This window comes from Scyliorhinus canicula, chromosome 4 (assembly GCF_902713615.1).
Source record: "Scyliorhinus canicula chromosome 4, sScyCan1.1, whole genome shotgun sequence".
Taxonomy (NCBI): domain Eukaryota; kingdom Metazoa; phylum Chordata; class Chondrichthyes; order Carcharhiniformes; family Scyliorhinidae; genus Scyliorhinus; species Scyliorhinus canicula.
This window is the reverse complement of record NC_052149.1, coordinates 86,564,718-86,590,073: the sequence shown is the minus strand read 5'-3', so window position 1 is coordinate 86,590,073 and position 25,356 is coordinate 86,564,718. Positions and strand designations below refer to the sequence as shown.

Genomic DNA, 25,356 nt, shown 5'->3' with positions numbered 1-25,356 from the left:
TTGACTGGAGCTCACTTAGTGCCAGGGGCATGGACGGGGCAGAGTTTGTAAGGAGCATCCAGGAGGGCTTCTTAAAACAATATGTAGACAGTCCAACTAGGGAAGGGGCTGTACTGGACCTGGTATTGTGGAATGAGCCCGGCCAGGTGGTAGAGGTTTCAGTAGGGGAGCATTTCAGGAACAGCGACCACAATTCAGTAAGTTTAAAAGTGCTGGTGGACAAGGATAAAAGTGGTCCTAGGGTGAATGTGCTAAATTGGGGGAAGGCTAATTATAACAATATTAGGCAGGAACTGAAGAACCTAGATTGGGGGAGGATGTTTGAGGGTAAATCAACATCTGACATGTGGGAGGCTTTCAAATGTCAGTTGAAAGGAATTCAGGACCGGCATGTTCCTGTGCGGAAGAAAGATAAATACGGCAAATTTCAGAAACCTTGGATAACGAGAGATATTGTAGGCCTCGTCAAAAAGAAAAAGGAGGCATTTGTCAGGGCTAGAAGGCTGGGAACAGACGAAGCCTGTGTGGAATATAAGGAAAGTAGGAAGGAACTTAAGCAAGGAGTCAGGAGGGCTAGAAGAGGTCACGAAAAGTAATTGGCTAATGGGGTTAAGGAAAATCCCAAGGCTTTTTACACGTACATAAAAAGAGGGTAGCCAGGGAAAGGGTTGCCCCACTGAAGGATAGGCAAGGGAATCTATGTGTGGAGCCAGAAGAAATCGGCGAGGTACTAAATGAATACTTTGCATCAGTATTCACCAAAGAGAAGGAATTGGTGGATGTCGAGTCTGGAGAAGGGTGTGTAGATAGCCTGGGTCACATCGAGATCCAAAAACACAAGGTGTTGGGCGCCTTGAAAAATATTAAGGTAGATAAGTCCCCAGGGCCGGATGGGATCTACCCCAGAATACTGAAGGAGGCTAGAGAGGAAATTGCTGAGGCCTTGACAGAAATCTTTGAATCCTCACTGTCTTCAGATGATGTCCCAGAGGACTGGAGAATTGCCAATGTTGCTTCTTTGTTTAAGAAGTGTAGCAAAGATAATCCAGGGAACTACATGCCAGTGAGCCTTACGTCAGTGGTAGGGAAATTACTGGAGAGAATTCTTCGAGACAGGATCTACTCCCATTTGAAAGCAAATGGACGTATTAGAGAGAGGCAGCATGGTTTTGTGAAGGGGAGGTCGTGTCTCACTAACTTGATAGAGTTTTTTGAAGAGGTCACAAAGATGATTGATGCAGGTAGGGCAGTGGATGTTGTCTATATGGACCTCAGTAAGGCTTTTGACAAGGTCCCTGGTACAAAAGGTGAAGTCACACGGGATCAGGGGTGAGCTGGCAAGGTGGATACAGAACTGGCTAGGTCATAGAAGGCAGAGTAGCAATGGAAGGGTGTTTTTCTAATTGTAGGGCTGTGACTAGTGGTGTTCCGCAGGGATCAGTGCTGGGACCTTTGCTGTTCATAGTATATACAAATGATTCGGAGGAAAATGTAACTGGTCTGATTAGTAAGTTTGCAGACGACACAAAGGTTGGTGGAATTGCAGATAGCGATAAGGACTGTCAGAGGATACAGCAGGATTTAGATCGTTTGGAGACTTGGGCGGAGAGATGGCAGGTGGAGTTTAATCCAGACAAATGTGAGGTAATGCATTTTGGAAGGTCTAATTCAGATAGGGAATATACAGTGAATGATAGAACCCTCAAGAGTGTTTACAGTCAGAGAGATCTAGGTGTACAGGTCCACAGGTCACTGAAAGAGGCAACACAGGTGGAGAAGGTAGTCAAGAAGGCATATGGCATGCTTGCCTTCATTGGCCAGGGCATTGAGTATAAGAATTGACAAGTCATGTTGCAGCTGTATAGAACCTTAGTTAGGCCACACTTGGAGTATAGTGTTCAATTCTGGTCGCCACACTACCAGAAGGATGTGGAGGCTTTAGAGAGGATGCAGAAGAGATTTACCAGGATGTTGCCTGGTATGGAGGGCATTAGTTATGAGGAGCAGTTGAATAAACTCGGTTTGTTCTCACTGGAACGACGGAGGTTGAGGGGCAACCTGATAGAAGTCGACAAATTTATGAGGGGCATAGACAGAATGGATAGTCAGAGGCTTTTCCTTAGGGTAGAGGGGTCAATTCCTAGTGGGCATAGGTTTAAGGTGCGAGGCGCAAGGTTTAGAGGACATGTACGAGGCAAGTTTTTTTTTTACACAGAGGGTAGTGGGTGCCTGGAACTCGCTGCCGGAGGGGGTGGAAGCAGGGACGATAGTGACATTTAAGGGGCATCTTGACAAATACATGAATAGGATGGGAATAGAGGGATACGGACCCAGGAAGTGTAGAAGATTTTAGTTTAGACAGGCAGCATGGTTGGCATGGGCCTGGAGGGCCGAAGGGCCTGTTCCTGTGCTGTACTTTTCTTTGTTCTTATATTGATTTATGTAATAGACTAGCTACTGTTTCAACTAGGAATGGGAAATGCCACAGTCAGTAGCATAAACGATTAGAGTTTTCAATATTTAATTCCTCTTCCTCCCAGCCCACGTTTTCTCCTGAAGATGCATCGAGACTCTAAAGGCACAAGCTGTCCTTGCACACCTCAGCGAAGTGGATCCGTCCGGTCTAGGGTAACAGAATTAATTTTGATAGCCTGCTTGATTATAGAAAACATCATTGGGCTGGATAACCCGTTCCTGAGACTGTGCTGACGTCCCCGGGCAGGAATCACCGACTTCCACAACAGCAAAGCCGGCGCCGCACCTGGACCAATTCAGCGACTGTGGAGGGTCTAGCACTGGCGCCATGTGGAACACAAACGATTCCAATGAAAATGGTACGAGATTCGCCTGGTCCGTGATTGACACTCAGGCGGCTGACCAGCTGCAGCCGCACAAACAAACTTCACTCCCCACACACACCATCCCAGCCAACAAGATGGCACTGGTTGTGCTGGAGCGCGTCCATCCCACTGATGGGTCAGCTGGGGGCAGAGGGCACCTCGGGGGTGACCTGGGGCAACATCCATACGACCTGTGGCCCTAAGTTCACGCTGGGCAGTCAACGGCATGCACAGCTGCATGGCTGCCTTGCAGGTCGTGGGAACGGTGCTCGGTGCCCATCCACCCTGATCCCACAGCCCACCTCCTGACCACACCCCGCTACCCCCCCCCCCCCCCCCCCCCCCCCCCCCCCCCAGACAGAAGCTTCCCGGCCAGCGGCACAACAGTCAGCAAACAATGACGATGTTGGGCACTTTCCGCAACCCCTCCGGTCTCCCTCAGCAGCCACGATCCCGGTTTCACAATTTTTAAAAACACAAGTGAATCTCGCCGTCAGGAATTCGCCCCAGTGGAGACAGAGGATCGTGGAGGCCCCGGAGAATACTGGGTCAGGCCCGCTAATGATATGCAAACGGTGTTTACTGTACATGCGTTCTGGATCGCATTGACCCAGCTGTCGAGGCACCGGAGTATTGCGGTTTGTCGTGAAACGGCAGCGGCACCGTCAAAACTGATTCTCCGCCCAATCGCATTTCCGCCATTGGCCGATGCAGAAACCAGCCCCACAACATTCACCCTGTCGTCATGTGGTGTCAAAAATTTGCATTTGCAAAAATGAAATGAATAATAACTGTTGTGTTATGTACTCTGGGATAACACAGGCTGCAACTCGATGCAGCTTTGACCAAAAGATACTCCAGACGTTGAAGTAAGTTCAATGTGATTTATTGAACCATTAGCACAGTTCTCTAGAAGTTCGACACTCCTGCTAATCTTGCTACAGTAACTCAGTCTAACTAACCAGTCTGCTCTAAGCCACGTGGTGGGTGTGATGCTTCCAATCTGTCCCTGTCCTACTCTCTCGCCTGTGGAAAGAGACAGAGCATGTGTGCCCTGTCCTTATATATGGGTTGTGTAATGCCCCCTTGTGGTAGTGTCACCTCTGGGTGTCTTGACCAATTGGTCGTATCCTATTCTATGTGTTCATTAGCTGTTTGTCTGCATGTCATGACGCCTCTGGTGCTCCCTCTAGGGTTTATTTAGTCGTAGTGTATTCACATTAACCACTTGTGTATTGACAGTGATGCATATCACCACAATAACGATGTGCATTTAGATAGCACCTATAATAACAACCATTCATAACCATAGCAAAAAAAAACTCAAAGCTGCTTCCCATACGTGACGAGAAAAATGAACACCAGATAAAATAAGAGATAATGGAAGGAGTGACCAAAGGTTTAGTGGACGAAATGGGTTCTAAGGAGAGAGACACAGAAAGGCTTGGGGATTTTGGGAAATAATTTTGGAGCTTTACCTGAGACAGTGGTGAGAGAGGGAGATGGGAGTGTGGTAAGGGATGATGAGGGCTTTAGTCTGAGTGATGGGAAGAGAAGGCTTTGGTGAAGATTCATTCAGTGGCTATGATTGGATAGTACAAGTGGAAACAAACAAGGCAGTCCCACTGAGCTGGACAAGCCAGGAGAGGATAACGGTTGACCATGTCAAAGGCTGCAGAGAGGTTAAGGAGGACAATGGGTAAATGCACCATGGCTGCAGAAGGGAGGTTTTTGGTTCATTGGTCCCGTGCTGTTTTCTCCTCCCATGTCTCACTTGTGACTTTGGTTAAGGTCAGTATGATGTGCTGGGGAGAGGAAATGTGTAGAAGTTCAAACAGGTTGCAAGATAGATGGGAACGGTGTGAGGTTAAAAAAAAACATTTGAGGGAGAACTGTGCACATGGGTTTGTGGAGGGTGCTATCTCTCTCTTGTTTGGTTTTTTTTTCTTTGTTCTTTTTCTTTGTTGTTGTTCTTTCTTTTTGTTTGAAGTTGCTCTTGAAGCTGGGGGGGGGGGTATTGTTCATGGGGTGTTACCGCGGTTGTATGTTAATAGAGCTAAGATGTTTATATTTTGTATTTCGCAAAAATTTCAATAAAAATTATTTTAAAAAAAAACATTTGAGGAATTGAGGGGGAAGTGAGATTAGAGATGAAATGGTAGTTTCCAAGAATAGATGAATCAAAGATAGGGGGCGAGATTCTCCGCAAATGCGGAGAGTCATAAAGGCTGCCGTGAAACTGGCCGTGTTTCACGGCAGCCTTCATGCCCGTTCCCGGGACCCGATTCTCCCCCCCCCATCGGGGCTAGGAGCAGGACCCCGGGAATCACGGCATCGCGGCCTTAACGACCGTCGTTAAGGCCGCGCGCCAAGATGACGCGCGGCTGGCGTCTGTATGACGTCAGACGTGCATGCGCAGGTTGGAGCCGGCTCCAACCCGCGCATGTGCGGGTGACGTCATCACGCCATTGCGCGGTTCCGCATTTCTCCACCGCCGCCCGACAAAATGTGGCGGCTTCATCTTGTCGGACGGCGGAGGGGAAAGAGTGCGTCCCTTTTGGACGCAGTCCCGACGATCGGTGGGCACCGATCGCGGGCCTGTCCCCTCCCGAGCACAACGGTGGTGCTCCCGCCCCAAACAGGCCTCTGGATGCCCCAAACGGGCATCCAGCGCCCGTTTTTACGACGGCAGCAAGCAGGTGTGTTTGCTGCCGTGAAAAAACGGGCGTAAAGGCCCGGCCGCTCGGCCCATCGGCCGCGGAGAATCGGCGCTCGCCGTGGGGGGGGGGGGGGGGAGAATAGCGGGAGGGCGCAAAAAATGTCGGGAGGCCCTCCCGCTATTCTCCCAACCGGCGTGGGCAGCGGAGAATCGCGCCCAGGGATTCTAAGGAATGGACGATAGTAACAGTTCTGAAATGGTAAGAGTCAGTATCGAAAGGGAAGAAACAATTTATAATATCAGATAGAATGGGAGCCAACAACAATTGAGGTGTAGTTTAGTGGGTTTAGGGTCAAGGGAATAGGAGGTGAGTCTGATTCATAGAATCCCTACAGTGCAGAAGTAGGCCATTCGGCCCATCGAGTCTGCACCAACCCTCTGAAAGAGTGCCCTACCTAGGCCCACGCCCCTGACACATCCCCGTAACCCCACCTAACCTTCACATCTTTGGACTGTGGGAGCAAACCGGAGGAGACCCACACAGTCACGGGGAGAACGTACAAATTCTTAACCCCAAAGCCAGAATCGAACCCGGGTACCTGGTGCTCTGGGGCAGCAATGCTAAACACTGTGCAGCCAACTGGATGAGGTCAAGGGCAATTAGGGATGGGCAAAAAATGCTGGCTTAACAAGTGACACCTACATCCTACGAACGAGTCACCAAATACGTTTGGTGAGAAATTAGTTAAGATGGGAGAAATGAGAGGAAGAGAGGGATTCATGGCTCAGGCAGGAGGAAGTGTGGATGAGGCTTGGATCATTGAGAAAGGGGAAGGAGGAGAATCGGCAGAGCTCGCTGAATGGATGATCTCAAGAGGTGTGACAAAGAAATCTATCAGCTCCAGATACTTGGCAAAGAAGAGGGTGGAGGGGCAGGATAGAAATGGTTAGTTGAGGAGGAAAGAAAGAAGGAATTATCTTTGTTCTGCTCATTGATACAGGAGTAGTGGATTGTTTTCAGAGGAGAGTGAAGCATGATGGAGCTGGATGTGGTCCATGCACATCTGGTAATGAATAGCAACCCCAGTTGTGTGCCAGATATGCTCCTGTGTAACCCCCCTCCCACTTTGGACTTGAGATTGGAAAATCAGGGGCTATTCCAGGAGAATGCCCAACATTGGGAACCATATTTCAATCAAAACCATGTCAATGCAATCGGCCACAATAGGGCAAGGATGGTAAAGGCCATGTTCATTAGTGATGAGAAATGCAGAGCCAATAGTGATTGATCCATAGGGATTGGGCGAGTTAGCTGGGTGGGTAGATTGGCAAGAAGGAATGATGGGACACTTAGTAGGGATTAGGGTGCATTAAGCACGTAATAGGAGAGAAGTAAAAAGGTGGCATGGCTGGGTGGCAGGAATGGGAACATAGAACAGAGTGCAGAAGCAGGCCATTCGGCCCATCAAGTCTGCACCGACCCACTTAAGCCCTCACTTCCACCCTATCCCGGAACCCAATAACCCTTCCTAACCTTTTTTTGGATACTAAGGGCAATTTATCATGGCCAATCCACCTAACCTGCACGTCTTTGGACTGTGGGAGGAAACTGGAGCACCCGGAGGAAACCCACGCAGACACGGGTAGAACGTGCAGACTCCGCACAGTGACCCAGCGGGGAATCGAACCTGGGACCCTGGCGCTGTGAAGCCACAGTGCTATCCACTTGTTCTACCATGCTGCCCACAAAGGCAAGAGCGAAAGAACTGAAGGACCCAAAAGAAAACAAGGCAAGTATAATGGGTTCAGATCAGGAGCAGTGAACAATTGGATACAGAAGAAACCCTGGTTACACATTCAAGTCTGAGATTAGAAGTCATGTGCTGGTTATAAACAGAGGGTTTTGTATCATACAGATCACAAATTGTTACACTCAGTACACTGGGTACCCAAATACCACAATATAATGTTACCATATCTGATTAACCAACTGTCAGCTTACAGCTGCAAAACTTCACTCAGCAAAGCAAGGCTCACAAATTCATCACACACACAGTTGTCCTTTTCAATGAGTAGTTCTGCAGGGTTCATGGGTACAGATATCAATCTCTGGTCTGGCCCAAAACTGTGATGGACGATCCCCAGAGAAAAACTGTCTTGTACCATTAAATCTTTGACCAGGCAGATTATTGCCCAGTCATCTCCCAGGAGATACCCTGGCAAGTTGGGGTGCCCCTCTTGTCACTCTGGCTTAGACCAACTAATTCAACACCAATGGATATTGAGCTTGGGATCTTCCCGATCTCTCAGCTCCCAAAATATAACCTACAGTGCCATTGGAGGAACTGTGCAAGGACAACCTAAAAGGATGGAAAACATCTTTATTCTTGCAAAAGTATGATACAAAGATATGTCAGAATGAAACACATCATTGTATCGTTAGCATAGTTACAGTGAAACTAGTGCAAGATTATTTTACATCTTCTTCCAAACCAAACATGACATCAAAATCTAGCATGAAGTTCATCATCCCCTTTAGTCATTTTCCTAAAGGAAGACTATAGAGACTTAGAAGAATCAAATGGGCTGAAAGTTGCAAAGGATAGATGGCTTGAAACATAGGTCTCTTTAGGCCCAATCTTATGTAGCACTACCCCTTGGAGTTCAGTGATATGAGTTCATGAATGTAAATGCATCTTTAAAACAGACTCTACTCAACATCTGAAATGGATTCAATTGAATACCTGACTGCCAGAACGCATTAGATGATGTTCAGCTTCTGTTAGGAGGCGGAATCCATTGTCTTTCCATATACAATATGCTTTTGCTTCATGATAGTTGACTTCCACTGGCCAATCCAATGTCAATGGGAGAATATCAAACATAGCTCTGTACCTGTAGAAATGAACGCAGGTGGATATTTCCCAGCTTAACATTTGCTTCTCACCGTTTCCCTCTTTCCCCCCTGATAATCAACTAATAATCTTTATTAGTGTCACAAGTCGGCTTACATTAACACTGCAATGATATTACTATGAAAATCCCCTAGACGCCACACTCTGGTATCTGTTTGGGTACACGGAGGGAGAATTCGGAATGCCCAATTCACCTAACAAGCACGACTTTCAGGACTTGTGGAAGGAAACTGGAGCACTCGGAGGAAACCCACGCAGAAACGGGGAGAATGTGCAGACTCCACACAGACAGTGATCCGAGCTGGGAATCGAACCCAGTTCCCTAGCGCTGTGAAGCAACAGTGTTAACTACTGTGCTACCTCCAGTCTTGCTAACTCTGGTACCTCATTAAAGTGACTATTCTTTTGATTACAATTAGTAGTGGAAATACTGGCTGATTTTCTTCTTCCTGACCCCAGAAGCAATAAGGCAGGAGTTTCCAAACTGTGAATCGGCCAACCAGTTGGGGTTACAAGCTCCCTCTCCCCTATGGCGGTAATAGCTACCAGAGAGCGGGACCTTAAATACAGCAGTTCTGGGACTGGCTCTAAGGCACCTTTACATATATGTATGATCATTTCTTGTGTTGGTCTGTTGGGTCAAGCCTAATGCAATGAGGTCAAAGGCCTGAGCGCTACCTCCAACAAAGCCTACAAAACTGTTGTTGAAGAAAATGTCATTGCTTGTTCTCCAACTAGCCCACACTATCACAACTCTAACTATCCACCACCACCCCCATCACTCACCACCCTGACTTGGAAATATATCCTTCACTGTAGCTGGGTCACAATCCTGGAATTCCCTTCCTACCTGCACAGTGGGTGTACCTACACCTCAGTAACTGCTGCGGATCAAGAAGGCAGCTAACCACCACTTTCTGAAGGGCAACTAGGGATGGACAATAAATGCTCGCCTAACCAGCGAAGACCTCATCTCACAAAATTAATTTTTAAAAACCTGCTCCCCAAACACCCCACCTTCCTCCCGCTGCCTCTCACTCCAAGATCACAGCAATTTTTAACAATCAAAATGGGGTCGCAGTAAGTGAACGTTTGTGAAGCACTGCAATAAGATCAATTCTACGGCTGTAACTGGGCATAGATGGGAGATTGGGCAACTTAATTAGCCATTTTGTCCATTTTTTGCCCTTTTTACCCCTCTACTCTCCCAACTCACTTGTGTAACTTTTATAATTAGACGTAAATTCAACCAGAAGTTGAACAGGGTGTAATTTGCTCCCTCCCCAACATTTAAAAGTAATGACCTGATGTAATGTTGTAATTACTGCCAGTATCAGTAATGCCTCTGACTGGGAGTATGTCCACAGGTGGTCTGAAAACCACTTGCAAATCAGTCTTTCAGTGGATACACTGGGCAGGATTCATTACTACAACAATCATTGGGTCACGGCAATGAACAAAATGCAGTATAATAATGATATTTATTCACCTCTAGTCACACAACAAAAATTCAACCAGGAGCTTTAGATAGGCCAAGTGGCTGGTAGAGGAGCTGGTTTAGCACAGCAGGCTAAACAGCTGGCTTGTACAAGGCCCGTACCAGCCTCAGGCGCCAGAATGTGGCGACTAGGGACTTTTCACAGTAACTTCATTGAAGCCTACTTGTGACAATAAGCGATTATTATTATTAGTTACCTGAACACAGGCATTTCTTCCTCAACAGAGATGACCTCTTCAACACCATTTAAATGTCCATTCTGCTCGCCATTGACAGTTTCTTCTGCTCCTCCACTGGTTTTATGGAAATTCTCTGGTTGGCAATGGGAATAACTCACAAGGGCCGCCCCACAGCCAGACTTGCATCCTATTGGAAGTGGAAGATTAAAAACTCTTAGCTTCATGGTTCTTAAAAGTTTCTAACATACAACATATTTCAAACCTACCTTTTCTTGCATTTCTGTCTCGAGGTAGCTAATTTATTGAGTGATTGACAAAGGCAATTCTTGTTACCTCAGCCAAGTGGCCATCCTTTTTGTGTGAGTTTAGACAGTGAGAGTTGCCAAGCTGTTCCAATGTGAAGGTCATCACAGCCGAGGCCAATGCTGGCTTCCCCCAAAATTCACATGTTTCGGCAGTGAACTGATGGACAGCCATCGATGTGAACCCGAGCTGATTCTCCGTGAAACAGAGACCAATCATCATCCTCCAAGTGCCATCCTTCCTGAGCTTAGCTCATTCAACCAAGCCTAAGGATGAATGTTGGAACCCCCTGATCTGTATGGCAGATGCTAGGTAAGGGGTGGCATGATGCATTCCCTGCTTCTGGAAAGCTGACTGTACTACAGCTGACTGAACCAAGTTATGCAATCGCGAATGGCTTACCCCCTGGGAGCTTGAAACAGACACCAGTGTTGGATACACTTGGTGAGGACGATCACTTACTGATTCCATAGAAATCCTCAACTATAAAGAAATAGTTAACTATGACACCATCGGTGCTTCTGGTCAAAGTGTACTTTTCAGCTCTCCTGTACCCTTGGAACATGGGTGCTTGGTTTCATACTCATGTCATTCTCCTGCAAAAGCTTATTACGTACCTGGTTAAATTTGTTTTACAGATGAAGCAGAAAAACGTGATGCAGATTTAAAGTAATTTTATTTCCCCCTTTTTAGTATCCAAAGTATGTTTTGAATAAGCCTCCTACCACTAGAAGGTAAAAGCATGCGAGTGCTGATTTGATACCTGGTTTAAACAATAGAGCAAATTCTGCAACTTCAATCCTCAACAAAATGTGCAGGGATTGTGCATCACTTGAGGCTGCAAGATTGTAGCCTCCATCGCCATCCAATCCATGCTCCCTCTGAATGTGCATTTCCCACGCCAAGCGTGGGATCACAGAATTAACCCTGATAAAGTAACCTGTTCTCATAACATACAGGGGGACACATTACAAGTAATTTTTAAATATGGCCTCACTGGTAAATGCACTGTGAAGCTTGCAACTAATCAGGTTTGATCATTTCTGTTTTTTTAATTAGTTAATTGCTACTGAATAACATTTATTTCTAAATAAAGATAATGGATGTAGATTTGGGAAATTTGTTCCAATATAACATTGATTCAGTCCAGGCCCCAGACGAACATTGTCACAGTTGACATAGCAAAATTGAATGGGACATGTTGACACTGTCATTTAATGTAAGTACTGACACAAAAGTGTGACAAAAGGTTTAGAAACACCTTACACAACATTTTAAAATATATATATGTTTGGACACATTTATTTCAACAGGGTAATGCGTTGATTTTGGTACGATGTAGGCTTCTGCCAAAATAATATATTTTCCTCCTTCAAATACTGATTGAGCTTTCTGCCATTTCTCGTTCTTTTTACTTTTGTTAGGGGTCTGTTTCTGCCATTCCCCATCCCCCTTCAAAGTTTGGGTCTTGGGTAACAATAGCATAGCACCGGAACACTTCCTGAACTTGTGATCTGCCTCTTGATTCCTTTCAAATGACCGCCTGCAATATGAGAGAATGCATTGTCTGGTTGTGCAAAATTGTCGTTGAGAAAAACAAGAGGCTTATACCTTTCGGACAGACCCAGAATGTGGGATGCTGAGCCTGACGGAATGTCCTCCACTCCCAGCCTTCCTTAGTCCAGTAAGTTCTCCTTCCATATCCTCCAGCTTGCACGAACTTCAGATATTCCCCATTCGTTATTAGGTATTTGCTGGCTTCAAACTCGGGCACACTATGGGATTGCATTATAGGTCAGTTACAACAACAACGTATATCGACATAGCACCTGTAATGTAATTTAATGTACCACGGTTGAAGAAAGGACTTGCATTTATTTAGTGTCTTTAACAACCTCAGTTTCTTTCCCAAAGAGCTTTCACAGCCAATGATGTAGTTTTGAAGTGTAATAATTGTTCTAAAATGAGGTATCAAAATGTAGACAACAAGGCCCCATAATTAGCAATGAGACAAATGACCAAATAATTTATTTTGGCCAGGTGAATTGAGAGATAAATATTCTCCACAACAGCAGGAAATCTCTTCTATTCCTTTCCTTGGAATCATTTACAAAAATAGGATCTTAGTTTAATGTTTCATCTGAAAGATGGGCACCTCTGACAATGCTGCACTCCCTCAGTGCAACAATGAAATTTGAGTCTGGGTTATGTTCTTAAATCTCTGGAATGGGACATGGGTCCACAATCTTCTGACTTAGGGGAAGATTGTTACTACTGTGCAATGGGTGACACCAGTTGAAATAAGCACAGATCTTAAGAAAGAAGTGCAGAATCAGAAAAGGATAAAATCCATGACAGAAGCTAATGGATATTTGGAATATAATTAGTGCCCATAATTCATACAAAATCTACTCTGCGATTGACCATACTCCACTCATTCAAGCTCGCAAGGGAATGTTTTATATACATATACCCTGATTCCAAAATAATTAAGCAAAATTCCAGAACACAATCCATCCCTACATCTCCACATTCAAAGCTGATAGGTTAGTTTCCATGGGCATTTTGCTGTTCCCAAGCACACAGAAATCATCGTGCCCTGTGGAGTTTTTGATTATCTTTACCATAATTCTCCCTCCAACCGATAATGAGGCCTGGCGGTACAGTAGTTATGTTACCATACCGGTAATCCAGAGCCCTTGACTGAAGCCAGAAAACTGGTATCGGTAAAAGTGATCGTGAAGCAGTTGGATAGTTCACTTATGTCCTTTAGGGAATGAAATCTGTCCATCCCTTTATCTGATCAATATATAACTCCCGGCCCACCCCATTGTCATTGCCTCTTAACTGGCCTTTGAACTGGCCGAGCAAGCCATTTACTTGTATGAAACGGCAGCACGGTAGCATTGTGGATAGCACAATCGCTTCACAGCTCCAGGGTCCCAGGTTCGATTCCGGCTTGGGTCACTGTCTGTGCGGAGTCTGCACATCCTCCCTGTGTGTGCGTGGGTTTCCTCCGGGTCCTCCGGTTTCCTCCCACAGTCCAAAGATGTGCAAGTTAGGTGGATTGGACATGATAAATTGCCCTTAGTGACCAAAATTGCCCTTAGTGTTGGGTGGGGTTACTGGGTTATGGGGATAGGGTGTGTAGCCATCTAAGATGGACACTGGGCTACAAAATGGAGAACCGCAAGGAACACAGGGAAAAACAGTCATAGTGAGGACACACAGCTTGCAAAAGACTGTTTTGCATTTTGCACGTACAGAAACCAGTTTCCAAAGAGTTGCAGAGTTTCAGCCAAAGGTGCAAATGGGAAACAGATCTGCATATTAATGAGGTGATTCCGGCCCAGGCCCAGGTACAATAGAAACATTTAAGTATCGATGGATACTTTTCCATAGACGCCCAGACAGAATGGCGCCAAAGCAACCAAAACAAAGAGCCGTAGGGACCGCCCCAAACATCGAGGAACGACCCTAGGATTGGGGAGTTTGAAAGATATCGATTGGGAAAGACCCAATAGATGAGGAACCACCCCAAGGGGGCCTGAATCTCCTGGGACCTATAAAAGAAGGTCAAGCACATGACTCGGTCTGTTGCTTCCAGACTCCGGCCCAGACCTGTTGCATCGCACCCTGACTCCAGTTTCATCACCGGCCGTTGAGCATCAGCCATCGAACTGTAAGTGCCAACACAACGATCGCTACATGATCCAGACCTTGCTAGCTCTTGACAACTTTGCCAATCAGAAAGTTACAGACCAAGAACAGGACGAAGGCCTTGCTCCCTGACCTTGCCTGTTCCTGTCTAGATAAGTATTTAGTTGTTTAGTATTAGAAGTAAGTTAGTCTCTTTAGCGTATGCATGAGTATTTATTATATTTGTTATAATAAATACCAATCGTTTGGACTTACTAATCGGTGTATGGATTTATTACTTTGAACCTGACCTTGATATACTTGTGACGGTGTCTCAATACGACACCTGGCGACTCCGAGCATAATTACTCATACAGAGCCATAGTAGTGTTAAGCACACGGCCTTTAAACGGAGGCGTGTTAATCACACTCCAGTAAAACGAGCAACAGGTGGAGGTGTTAACCTTGGGTAGGGTGCTCTTTCCAGGAGCCGGTGCAGACTCGATGGGCCGAATGGCCTCCTTCTGCACTGTAAATTCTATGAAACTCTATGAAACCGCTTAGCGATTCAGAAAGGCAGCCATCACCACTCTCCTCAGGGGAACTTGGGATGGCAATAAATGTAGACGGAGGTGCCCATATTCAAGAATAAATAGAGCAATAAAATAACAGTTAGTCTTTCAAGGATTTATTCTTCACCTTCTGTTTCAGGAGTTTGCACTCCATGTGAAAAAAATGTTTTAATCTTCAGTGTCTAATTCATTTTAAACCTGTGTTCTTCAGTCTTGTACTCCAAGATCAATAGCTGACTTTCCACTACATGACCCAAATTATTTCCTCATTTCCTTCCTTCTGTAAAGTCCAATTCCTTGCTAAGCCTGAACATTTGCTGAAATTTAAATATATAAAGACGTTCTATCCTCTTTAATAGGAATGTCTGTACATACGCTGTTGTCATCTGTCCATATTCATTGTCCCAACCATATGATGGGAAATTCCTTGGTTTTCCATAAGTGACTTGAGCAGCTGGGACTTTGATCAGAGGGTTGTCAAGTGCTTTTAGCCCTAAAAAGGTAAAAATGAGTAAATCAATCATTTTGTTAATTATGTCACAGTTTTTTTTAAACTTTGAGGAGCATCCCTATATAAAAATGGTAACAACAATGGAAACCAAAAACCCCATTTCGAATTTGACCATGTTATTTAATTTTCCATTTGAGCTCTTTTTCCTCTGATAATCCCAGGCCCCAAACCTGTTGCAGCCACAAATGAAAAGGTAGTTAACCTGCAACTGGGTCTCTGCCAGTGTTGCCTTGAAACTGGCACTGGGACAGGTGTAAGATCAACTACGGGATGACTCTATATACAGTTTTCCTTCATAACCTGTGGGAAAGTTGAAGACACACCACAGCAGTGTCTCACCCAAGGTTCAGGAACTCAAAAAGATTGAATTTATGCCTTGCGTCTCTTTGCTGTATTTATGTTCCAGTAGGTTGCCCAACAGGAACCATTCATATCAAGAACAATGTGGCTAAGTTGCATTGTATCAAATTATTCACTTGACTGAAGAATTAGGAATAGTCGGTCATTCTTGTAATGGATTAAACTGGTCAAAGGTTTGACATGGAGCAATATGGATGAGGAAAGTCCTGCTTTGATCTCTGGTTTGCATTAAGAAATCTCAATGTGGGAATGATGGGGTTGTTTAAACTGGCCGCAGTGATCTTGAATGAGGGGCGGTTTTGAGCCAGAGATAGTTATCTGAGAAATGTCCTTGTTAGTTTTCTGAACTTGAGGTGATTGAGACATATCTGTAATGACTTTTCCAGTCATGAACAATAATTAGTTCAGTCATAGTTCCGGTCATAACAACTATAATAACTTAGAAAGCATTCTTCTGAGTGAGGGATTGGCAATAAACTAAAGCGGTTTAAACTGAGCCACCATAGGAGGTCTTGTAGTGTATTGGTTAGCGTCTCTGCCTCTAAGCCTAAATTTCCAGGTTCAAATCCCACTCCAGGACTTGATGGAGGAACGTGTGTTCATAACGTGGACTACAGATTGGGTACCACTCTGTACCATCCTTCTGACGTGCCAATGGCAGGCGGTAAGAGGAGAGGCTCCTGGTCAGCTGTGGTTGATGTTGAGTGGGATCCCTTAAACTAAGTCTCTGGTGACAGACTAGCAACTGTTCCAGGAAAAACCTTGCTGTGGGAGCAGAAAGTCTGCCTTGCACACCATTAGGTGTGGGGAGGGAAACATAGAACATTTACAGTGCAGAAGGAAGCCATTTGGCCCATCGAGTCCGCACAGACAGTGACCCAAGCCGGGAATCGAACCTGGGTCCCTGGCGCTGTGAAGCAACCGCACTAACCACTGTGCTATTGTGCTGCCCCGGACAGACTGAGCCAGTTTCATTGAACAGGGTCATAATCAAACTCCAACCAGCCCATTTATAATCAGATTTCAATTAAGTGATTTATTTTCCTTCTCCAGAAATCTTCACCTAAGATGGTAAAAACATGAGTGAAAATTTCCTCGTTTGACCAAGTGGTTGAGGATTGGAGCTGTATATCGAATGGCTACGCTATTTCTTCACCGTGAAAGAGATCACAGGGGAAGACTAGCAAAGGTGATACTTCTGACAGTTTGCGGGCCCCAAACTTATAATCTAATTAGGAATCTCATGTTCACAGAGACACCAGACCTTTGATCAGATAGTCAAGCTGGTCAAAGAACATTTTAGCCCAAGGCTCTCGATTATCCTCCAATACAGCTTATAAATACAGCTCCGCAGTCAGGGACCCTGAAGAGTCCATCTCAGCCTTTATAGCGAGGCTTTGGCAGCTCTCTGAGCACTGTGAGCTTGGGACTGCCGGGCTTAGTGATATGCTGCCCAGCTGTTTGGTTTGTGGAATCTATAATCTCAATATCCAAAAGAAACTCCTGGTTGAAACTTGCATAACGATGTAAAATGATCGAGATAACTCGGGCGCCAGAGTGCTGCTGAAAAAGGTGCCACTGAGCTCCAAAGTGTGGTTGAAGGGGAAGTCAATCAAGTATTGGGTGGTATGGCCATGAGATGTGTGGCAGGAGAGAACCAACTGACATAGTTTAATTTCAGCAGCAAAAAGTCATAAACTTGGAATAATCAGGTATTGGAAATAAAGTTTCAAAGTCAAAGTCCAAAAAAAATGCCGGACGCAACTGGCCTTTAAACATGAACAACAGGGACGGTGGCGCAGTGGTTAGCACTGCAGCCTCACGGCACCGAGGTCCCAGGTTCGATCCTGGCTCTGGGTCACTGTCTGTGTGGAGTTTGCACATTCTCCCCGTGTTTGCGTGGGTCTCACCCCCACAGCCCAAAGATGTGCAGGGTAGGTGGATTGGCCATGCTAAATTGCCCCTTAATTGGAAAAAAGAATTGGAAACTCCAAATTTTTAAATGTCCGAAGATGATACGAGGACATTTTTCACAGCGAACTAGGCCAGATTAAAGGTGTCAAAGCCAAAATTTATGTCAATCCGGATTCAACACCCAAGCTTTTAGGGCCAGGCCAGTTTCCTATGTCTTGCATCAAAAGGCTGACGTTGAGGTTAAAAGATGAGAAGAACAAGGCATAATCAGACTGGATCAGTTCTCAGAGTAGGCAGCCTCTTCAGTTCCTGTTCTCAAGCCAGATCGATCCATATGAATCTGTGGGGACTACAGATTAACAATAACTTAGGCAGGTCGATAGGTACATCTCCAAGCTGGTGGGGCAGCCTTACCTAATCTAAATTAGATTTTAGCTATGCATACCTATAATTAAAGTTGGACGAAGAGTCCCAGAATTTCACCACGATAAATACACGAGGGTCTGAGGTCGCTACTCGGCATTACGGCAGCCTGCTCTATGTTCCAGCATATGATGGTTAACCTCTTTCAAGGAATTCTCACGGTGATTGTCTGCCTCGATAATGTTTTGGTTGCAAGCACCACCCCTGAGGAATACAAGTCTAGCCTGGAGGAGGTGTTGAAAATATTTTGGGATACGGGTGTCCTCCTCAAAAAGGTGCAAAATTACTTATTTTGGTACTTAAAAGGTACTTATTTCAATGGTGGGAGGGGAATCATTGGCGGGCAGGGGAGAAGTTGGTGGAAGACCCCTGGGAGGTTGGGTGATGGGTGAGCTTCGTCAGGGGTACTTTCTAAGGGTTGCAGGCTTCTCCTAAGGGTTTGGGTGTGTGAGAGGGTGTCCTGTGGTGGGCCGATCTGGATCTGCGCAATAATTAGCCAAAAGTTAGAAGAGGTTTTAATTCTTCAAACTTTTACTAGGTAACAACTGAAGTCAGGCAGTCAGAACTATCCGAAGTTTGCGATTTAAATTGTATTTGTGGGTGGTTCTCAGTGCAAGGAATTGTCCATCAGAATTTTGCACTTCCCGGGCAAATGCTGTGCAATCCCAGGGGTGTTCCCCGGTGGATCTGTGGAGTACGCCCCCCAATATGATGCTATGGAGCTCGGAGGTTACAGCCCAATATTTCCATCTACTCCGTCCCAACATTTCATAATTTGATACAACCTTTAACCAAATGAAAGCTTTTAAAATGTTTAATTTATATTTCTTCATTCCAGACATGCATTCCAGATGCTCCTCGTGAATTTGCCTCACCGTCTTTCCGACGGTGTTGAGCCCAGAATGTACACATGTGCTCTGACTGTCGCCGTTATAGAATCACCATTACAGATTGACTTTTATACTCTATCCCTTTGTAATAAAACCTGAAACCAGAATCCCATTACATTTCTTTATGGTCATACCCATTGGTGGTGTTGCTTTTAGCATCTTGTGAATCTGTAACCACAAAATCCCCCGCTCTAAATTTCCCCATTCAAAATATAATTATTATTTATATTTCTTTTATGCCACTGAAAGAAAGACACGTTGCTGAAGCTTTTTTGCCATGGATCTATTTTTCCTTATGTTCTTTTTACTATTATATATTATATTAGTTATATTTCTTTATTCTTATTTCTTTTATATTAATATTTATTTTACTGAAACATTGCCACCTCAGGATTTACTCACACCAAATTTTATCTTGCTCAGTACAAATTCCACCAGTTTATATCTTTCAAGCTTCCTTTAAATCCTCATAAGTAATCATTTTCCCCATTTTACTATTCTCCAGATATTTGAACAGCCCCCCTCCCCAGTCCTCGAGTTAGAAATGTTAGGAAGTAAGAGAAAGGCAGATGCACTGACCACTATTTGATGAGGCATATTTCCAACTTGGCGGCCTTTGAACCAAGTGAGTTGGCATCTGATGAATCAACACAGACGACGTTTCCAAATGGATTCGCTCGTGTTCCAATCCCATGAAAATAGCCCACTGGAAAAAAAAATATTAATTAGGATTGATTTTTATTTCAACGTTGCCAGCTTTACAAGAAAATTACCCTGCTGCAATGCACCATGTTTGTTGAGACAGGATCAAGTGGGGGGTGGTGGTGTAGTGGCACTGTCACGTGACTAGTAATCTAGAGACCCAGGATAATACTCCTGGGGCATGGGTTTGAATCCCACCACAGCAGATGGCAAATTTTGAGTTCAATATAAATCTGGAATTAAATCAATTGTTGTAAAAACCCATCTGGTTCACTAATATAAGGAAATCTGCCATCCTTACCGTGACTCCAGATCCACAGCAATGTGGTTGACACTGAAATAGCCTAGCAAGGCACTCTTTTTCTGTGATCCCCAAATATCTAAGGGCTGTCCTGATATTTCCATTTCTTATATCAGCTCACATGAGTCTATTGTTTGTTGGAAGTGCTCCTCTGATCTTCATTTTAACCCCTGAACATTTAGTCACTTACCCAGGGATTATCCACTGTGACTGGAAGTTCTAATGGAGTTTCCTGGATGACTTTGCGAACTATGGCCCGTACCTTCCTTCGATACTCAACACATTCCGACAGCCTGGGCCAGTTAAAACTTCCTCCCATTCGATAATTCTCCTAGTGGAATGAACACAACTTGTGACAAGCTGTGGGCTCGTGAAAAGTTAAGAAAGAAAGTTTGTACATTTGTAGCTTCTGCTTACAGGTTATCACAGCTGCAAACGTAACTTTCTAAATGTTTCTGGAGCAGCGCCTTAAATGCTCTCACAGCTCATTTGATAAATGCACTCCCTGCTCTGTTTCTGAACTTATCAAGATTTAATAATCAAGCCCTACTCTATGTTGAGTTAGTTGGGACCAACAGAGGCAGTAGAGCTAGAATTGGTTTCACGAACCTTAAACTAATAAGAACAAACATCTGCCATGGTTGCTACATCTGATTGTTAATGAGTAATCCTTGCTGACAAAGTAGATGCCAGAGAAGATAAGATCAGGCATGGCCGTGAAGGTCCATCCATCATGAAACAGATAGCCATGATTACCTGGAAACACATATGCTGAAGGCACACCACAGTGAGACACCAAAAATGAACTACATGTCTTGTATCTGTGGTGTAAGTCTACTTTTATTCAGGGGAAAAGGTGATAGGGAAAATTATATCTTCTTCAGTTCTCTGCCCAAAGGCAGGTCCAACCCATGGCACCACCTTCACCAGCGTGGGTAGGGCAAGAATGCAGCTCCCAAATCCACCCTAGCTTAACAGTGATCAATTTCTATGCTGGCAGCATCACTCTCATCCACAACTCCTGGTCCCACCGAGGAGTCCAGGTTGCTGTGGCAACAAAGGCTTTTACATGAACGTTGTATCTTGGAACTATGGATAGTGATGGGAAAGGTCCAAATTTGTTTCCATCACATGTCTGACCCGGAATTTCTCCTGCTCTTATTACCAACCATCAGTGTGTGTTGGAAGGATTTACAGCAGATACTCAATCTGTTTGATTGCGTAATGAACATAACTTCCTTGGCCATAAAGTCCTGGGGTGGGAATTGAACCTGCAGCTTTTAACTCAGAGACAGGGACGTCATTGCGCCACAAATCCTCCTCAAAGTTGTATAATTATTGCAAAAATAAAAGATATGGGGCACGATTCAGCGGACTTGAAACCAAGTCCACAGTTGAGCGTGTTTAATGGGATGTTTCTGGGTGGCTGCAGCCCCAAGATACACCCCGTTATTCTAAGGCACTTTGCCGTTTTTAATGGCCTCGGGGAGTTTCTCTCTGCCGAGGTCAGGAACGGCTGTTCGCAGGTCAGGACGCCATTTTAATTGGCAGACCCCGATCTTCTTCCTCCCCCTTCATATCGACCACCCCCCTCACCCCCCCTAACCTTGGCGAGTCCCCTGGGAATCTCCTATAATTGGCAACACTTCCCCCCCACCCCGGGCCTGACCCCTGGCTGTGCAAACCTGGAACCCGGGCATACTCACACTGCCAAATGGCAGTTCCCCAGGCACCCTGGCAGCTCCAAGGTGGCAGTGTCAGGGGAAGGTGGCACTGCCAGGGTGCCAGGCTGGCAGTGCCATGTGTCCAGATGCTAGGGAGATTGCCAGGGTACCACCCTGCCCTGTCCCCAACCACCCAGGGGTCTCCAATGGCCTGTGAGCCCCCACCCAGGTGTCATTACAACCGGTCCACCTTTGTGTGGGCCACTACTAAACGGTACCCTGGCGAGGTCTCTCGGGTGCGGCTGTTGAGCCCCAGGTGCCGGGCGAGTCTGCTGAAATATGCAGATCCCACACGCGGCAGTTGAGATGCAGATCGCACCAGGCGGAGGTCAGGTGACTTGCGATTGGCCTGGCACCTGACACGGAGCCAGATTTGGGGCCCTTACGCGATTCACGGCGGAATGCCAAATCGCACCCTGGATATTTGAGGGAAAAAATGGCAAAGACGCGTGGTGTATTCGACACTTGACTCATATTCCCTGGAATGTTGGGGCAAGAGCTCACATCCACAACCTGCTTTCTCTCACTGACTGCCCAACATCTATTTAGTAAATGAAGCCCAGGCACTACTCTGCACTGAGTGAGGGGAAGAAATCAATCAAGCATTATTGCTATAATAACAGTTTAACTGCGCAATTTGATGCTAACCATAACTAGAACGAACTGGATTCATAACACTGACGCTAATTAGAGCTTAAATGTAGCCTACTAACTAATTAACTCATTCCAGAATCTCAGGCACTTAGCTTGCTGTTGGCTTGTGTTGTCGGCCAATTGATGCTGGTCTTCACAAATTCCTCAGCTTTGTCGCCAATGCGGGTAAGCTACACTGTCTGATGGAGCAACAACCCTGCCTTCACAATCCCCTGTGGACTGTCACAATCCTTGGAATGGTGGCACGCTGTCCACATTTTTAGCATGTAAAATAATTCAGTGAGCCTGCCTTCCATTTTGTTAATAAACTCAAGGTCAATTTTTATTCGACAAGTTGGAATGTTTGGCCATTAAATTTGGTCATATTTCAGCTTTGAAAGAAAGGAATACGAGACTGCATTAATAATTATATTTTATAATTGTCAATGTATCCAACAGCAAAGGTGAATCACTGGATGAGCTGCTTGCTGACTGGCGGCCACAAGTGTAGGCGACAATAATAATGTCTAGCAAAATAAACTGTTGGTCTTTGTATTTTATTCAAAACCCAGTGCGACATAAGCGTGGGCACAGAAAGAGGAGCAGGAAGATGATCTGACATAATTCAGGGCAACATTGAATAGCCTACATGTTAAATTGTCCGACTAATGGATACTTGGATCGGTTATTGTGAGGCGAACAATGACCATGAGACCACACTCTGAGGAAAAGACAGAGCTTTCAGAACAAAACAAAAATTTCAAAGGACACTGAAAGAAAAAAATAATGCAGCAGAAGAAAACAAAGATACCCCAAAGCTCCATGTTTAAGAGTTGGGAACTCACTGAAGGATCAAATCCTTGTGGGTTACCCACTCTCTGTACTTTGAATTAATTCAGTAGGAAATCTTAACCTTCTGCATCTCCCTGTACATGCAAATGTACACACCGTGTCATCCCAGGACATTTCATCCACACCCGTCTCAAACAGAGTTTCAAACCTTGGGTTCACTTGTTCCTGTGGGAAGTAAAGCAACAGCAGTTTGTAAAACAAATCTCTTTAAATTTGCCAGAACTCTTTCCAACCCCTATTTTTTTTTTTACTTCTTATCCTGGAGGTGTTAACTCTTCCTGGGCTGCAGTTCAACAATAATGTCAAGCCTGGTATGTCATAGAATTATTACAGCACAGAAGACCATTCGACCCATCAAGTCCAGTCAACTAAGGAAGGCATCACATTGGATTAGGTCCCGTCCCAACCTAGCATTACCCCATGCATTCTTCCCAGTACGAACCATGCAGATAGTGGTCAGGTGCAGGAATTCTGACTGGAACTTTCTACTCCCTGCAGGATTTGGGCAGTAATTGTTTGAATTGCTGGGATGGGCAGGTAAATCAGCACCAACCAGGACGGAATTGCGATATTCCACTCGACACTGTGCTACAATGTTTTACATTTTCTTTCTTTTGCGACCTTGAGGTTTACACCGCACAGCCAATGGTAGTGATAGTGTCACTATTTTATGGTCCTCTGCTGTATTTCAAAATTAAGCCTTTATTTCAAAATTCTGGAACCCTCTTCCTAACAGCACTGTGGCTGCACCTCCACCATAAGGGCTGCAGCGGTTCACCACCTTCTTAGAGGGCAATTAGGGAAGGGTAATAAACACTGGGTGAAACAGCGATGCCCACATTCTATGAACGAGTAATAAAAAAAGTTCCCCCCACGTTGCCATCCAGAGCATTCTCATTTCAGACTGGAACTATATTTGTTCCCACTTTGCAGCACAAATAGCGTGCAGTTATATTTATAAATTCAACTAAAACCTACTGACCACCACGCAATGAAGATGACAAAATCAGGAACTACTTTCATGGATCAGATCAACCCGTTTTTCTCTGCAGTTTGTAACCCAGGTCCCATTCCCCCCCCATATCATTGGTGTTGCTCTGCTTCTGCTCATTATTAAACATTAACACTTTGGCAGAAGTAGTAGATTTGATTAATTTAAAGGGGTAGAATGGATAACTAAACCCGAGAGAAAAGATTTCTTGAGTCTGTGATCCTGATAAACTTAGCCCCAACGGACATTCAAAATTGTGCGATGGTCAAAGTGCCTCCTCCTCTCATATTCTGATACTTATGATACCCAACAGGCCAGTCGATACAAGAAAATCTCCCTTTACCACTTAAGATTGCCCTCCCACCTTTTTACAATTAGATTCAAGGCCAGACCAACGGAACAAAGACCCTTCTGCCGGTTTCATCCAGAATCTGTGGTGATAAGGGCGTGAATTCTATGGCACCCCCACCAGTTTGAAAGCAGGAAGGCGTGCAAAAGAAAATGGGTTGCCAGCCCACTACCTTCCCACCCACCCCCAGCTGATCCCCCAACCCTCCAGGATTGTAGCTCAGGAGGAATGAGGCCCTTAAATGGCATTTAATCGTCCACTTATTGGCCCAAAGGCAGGCAGTTTGCCTCGTGCCCTGTCGGAGTTTCCAGGAATTGGCAGACCCTGAAGAGGAATCATAGAGACGTAAAAAAAAAAACCACATGTTTTTAAAATTTTCTTGAACATTTTAGTAGATACAAATATATTGAAGATAAAATAGGAAAAAAGGCTGTTTGGCTGACAGTCATCCAATTTTTACTTTCAATTGGCGTAGGAAGGCAGTGCACCACAAGAATGGATACGTTGGCTGAATAATGGCTTGAGTGTGGGGGCAAGTCGTGTCATGAAACCTCCATTTAATCACAGTTGGCAACCATGCCCATGTTACAAGGGAAGTGTGCAGACAGGGCACCAGGCAAACTGCCTGCCCTTAGGCCAATTCAGGCCATTAAGTGGACAATTAACTGCCACTTAAGGGCCTCATTCCTCCTGAGTTACAATTTTCATTCTGTGAGGGAAGGTGGAAACAAGATGGGCAGCCCAGCAGCTTTCACTGCAGTCTGCTGGTGCATCTCCTTTTTTTGGGCGGGGGGGGGGGGGGGGGGGAGGGGGGGTGGGGTGGGGAAAGAGGGAAAGAGTCCCCTGTGCCCAGCAGGGGCACCTTTCCCCAAGACGATATTCCCCTTTTCGTTACTTTCCCTCTCTTACCTGATTTGCCCCCACTTACATACCTAACTGGTGTCACCTCAACAAGGTGCCAACCAACTTTCAGCTCAGGTGTGTTGGGGGAGTGGGGGGGTAATCTGGTGCCCTGTAAAATACATCCCATGGGCTTAAGTTGGTCCCAATCCAATTCCTACTGGGTGTGAATACACAGAATAAAACGATCTACAATTTATC

At 45.2% G+C, this 25,356-nt stretch overlaps 1 protein-coding gene across 9 annotated transcripts in view; it reads right to left on the bottom strand.

Moving 5' to 3' along the window:
• Positions 1-25,356, bottom strand: part of LOC119964750 (ergothioneine biosynthesis protein 1-like) — a 76,239-nt gene that overhangs the window by 40,671 nt on the left and 10,212 nt on the right. For 7 of the 9 annotated variants that reach the window (XR_005460353.1, XR_005460354.1, XR_005460355.1 and 4 more), the window contains exons 4-10: positions 23,012-23,080; positions 19,897-20,037; positions 19,283-19,409; positions 14,981-15,098; positions 12,006-12,169; positions 10,110-10,278; positions 8,244-8,394 (exon numbers count right to left, since the gene is read on the bottom strand). Coding sequence is in view for 6 of the 9 variants with exons in the window: in XM_038794686.1 (XP_038650614.1) it covers positions 8,244-8,394; positions 10,110-10,278; positions 12,006-12,169; positions 14,981-15,098; positions 19,283-19,409; positions 19,897-20,037; positions 23,012-23,080 (939 nt within the window). In the remaining 3 variants the exon portion in view is untranslated. Of the gene's footprint in view, positions 1-8,243; positions 8,395-10,109; positions 10,279-12,005; positions 12,170-14,980; positions 15,099-19,282; positions 19,410-19,896; positions 20,038-22,976; positions 23,081-25,356 lie in introns of those variants that run through there. The other 2 variants (XM_038794692.1, XM_038794689.1) reach the window with 2 other exon arrangements.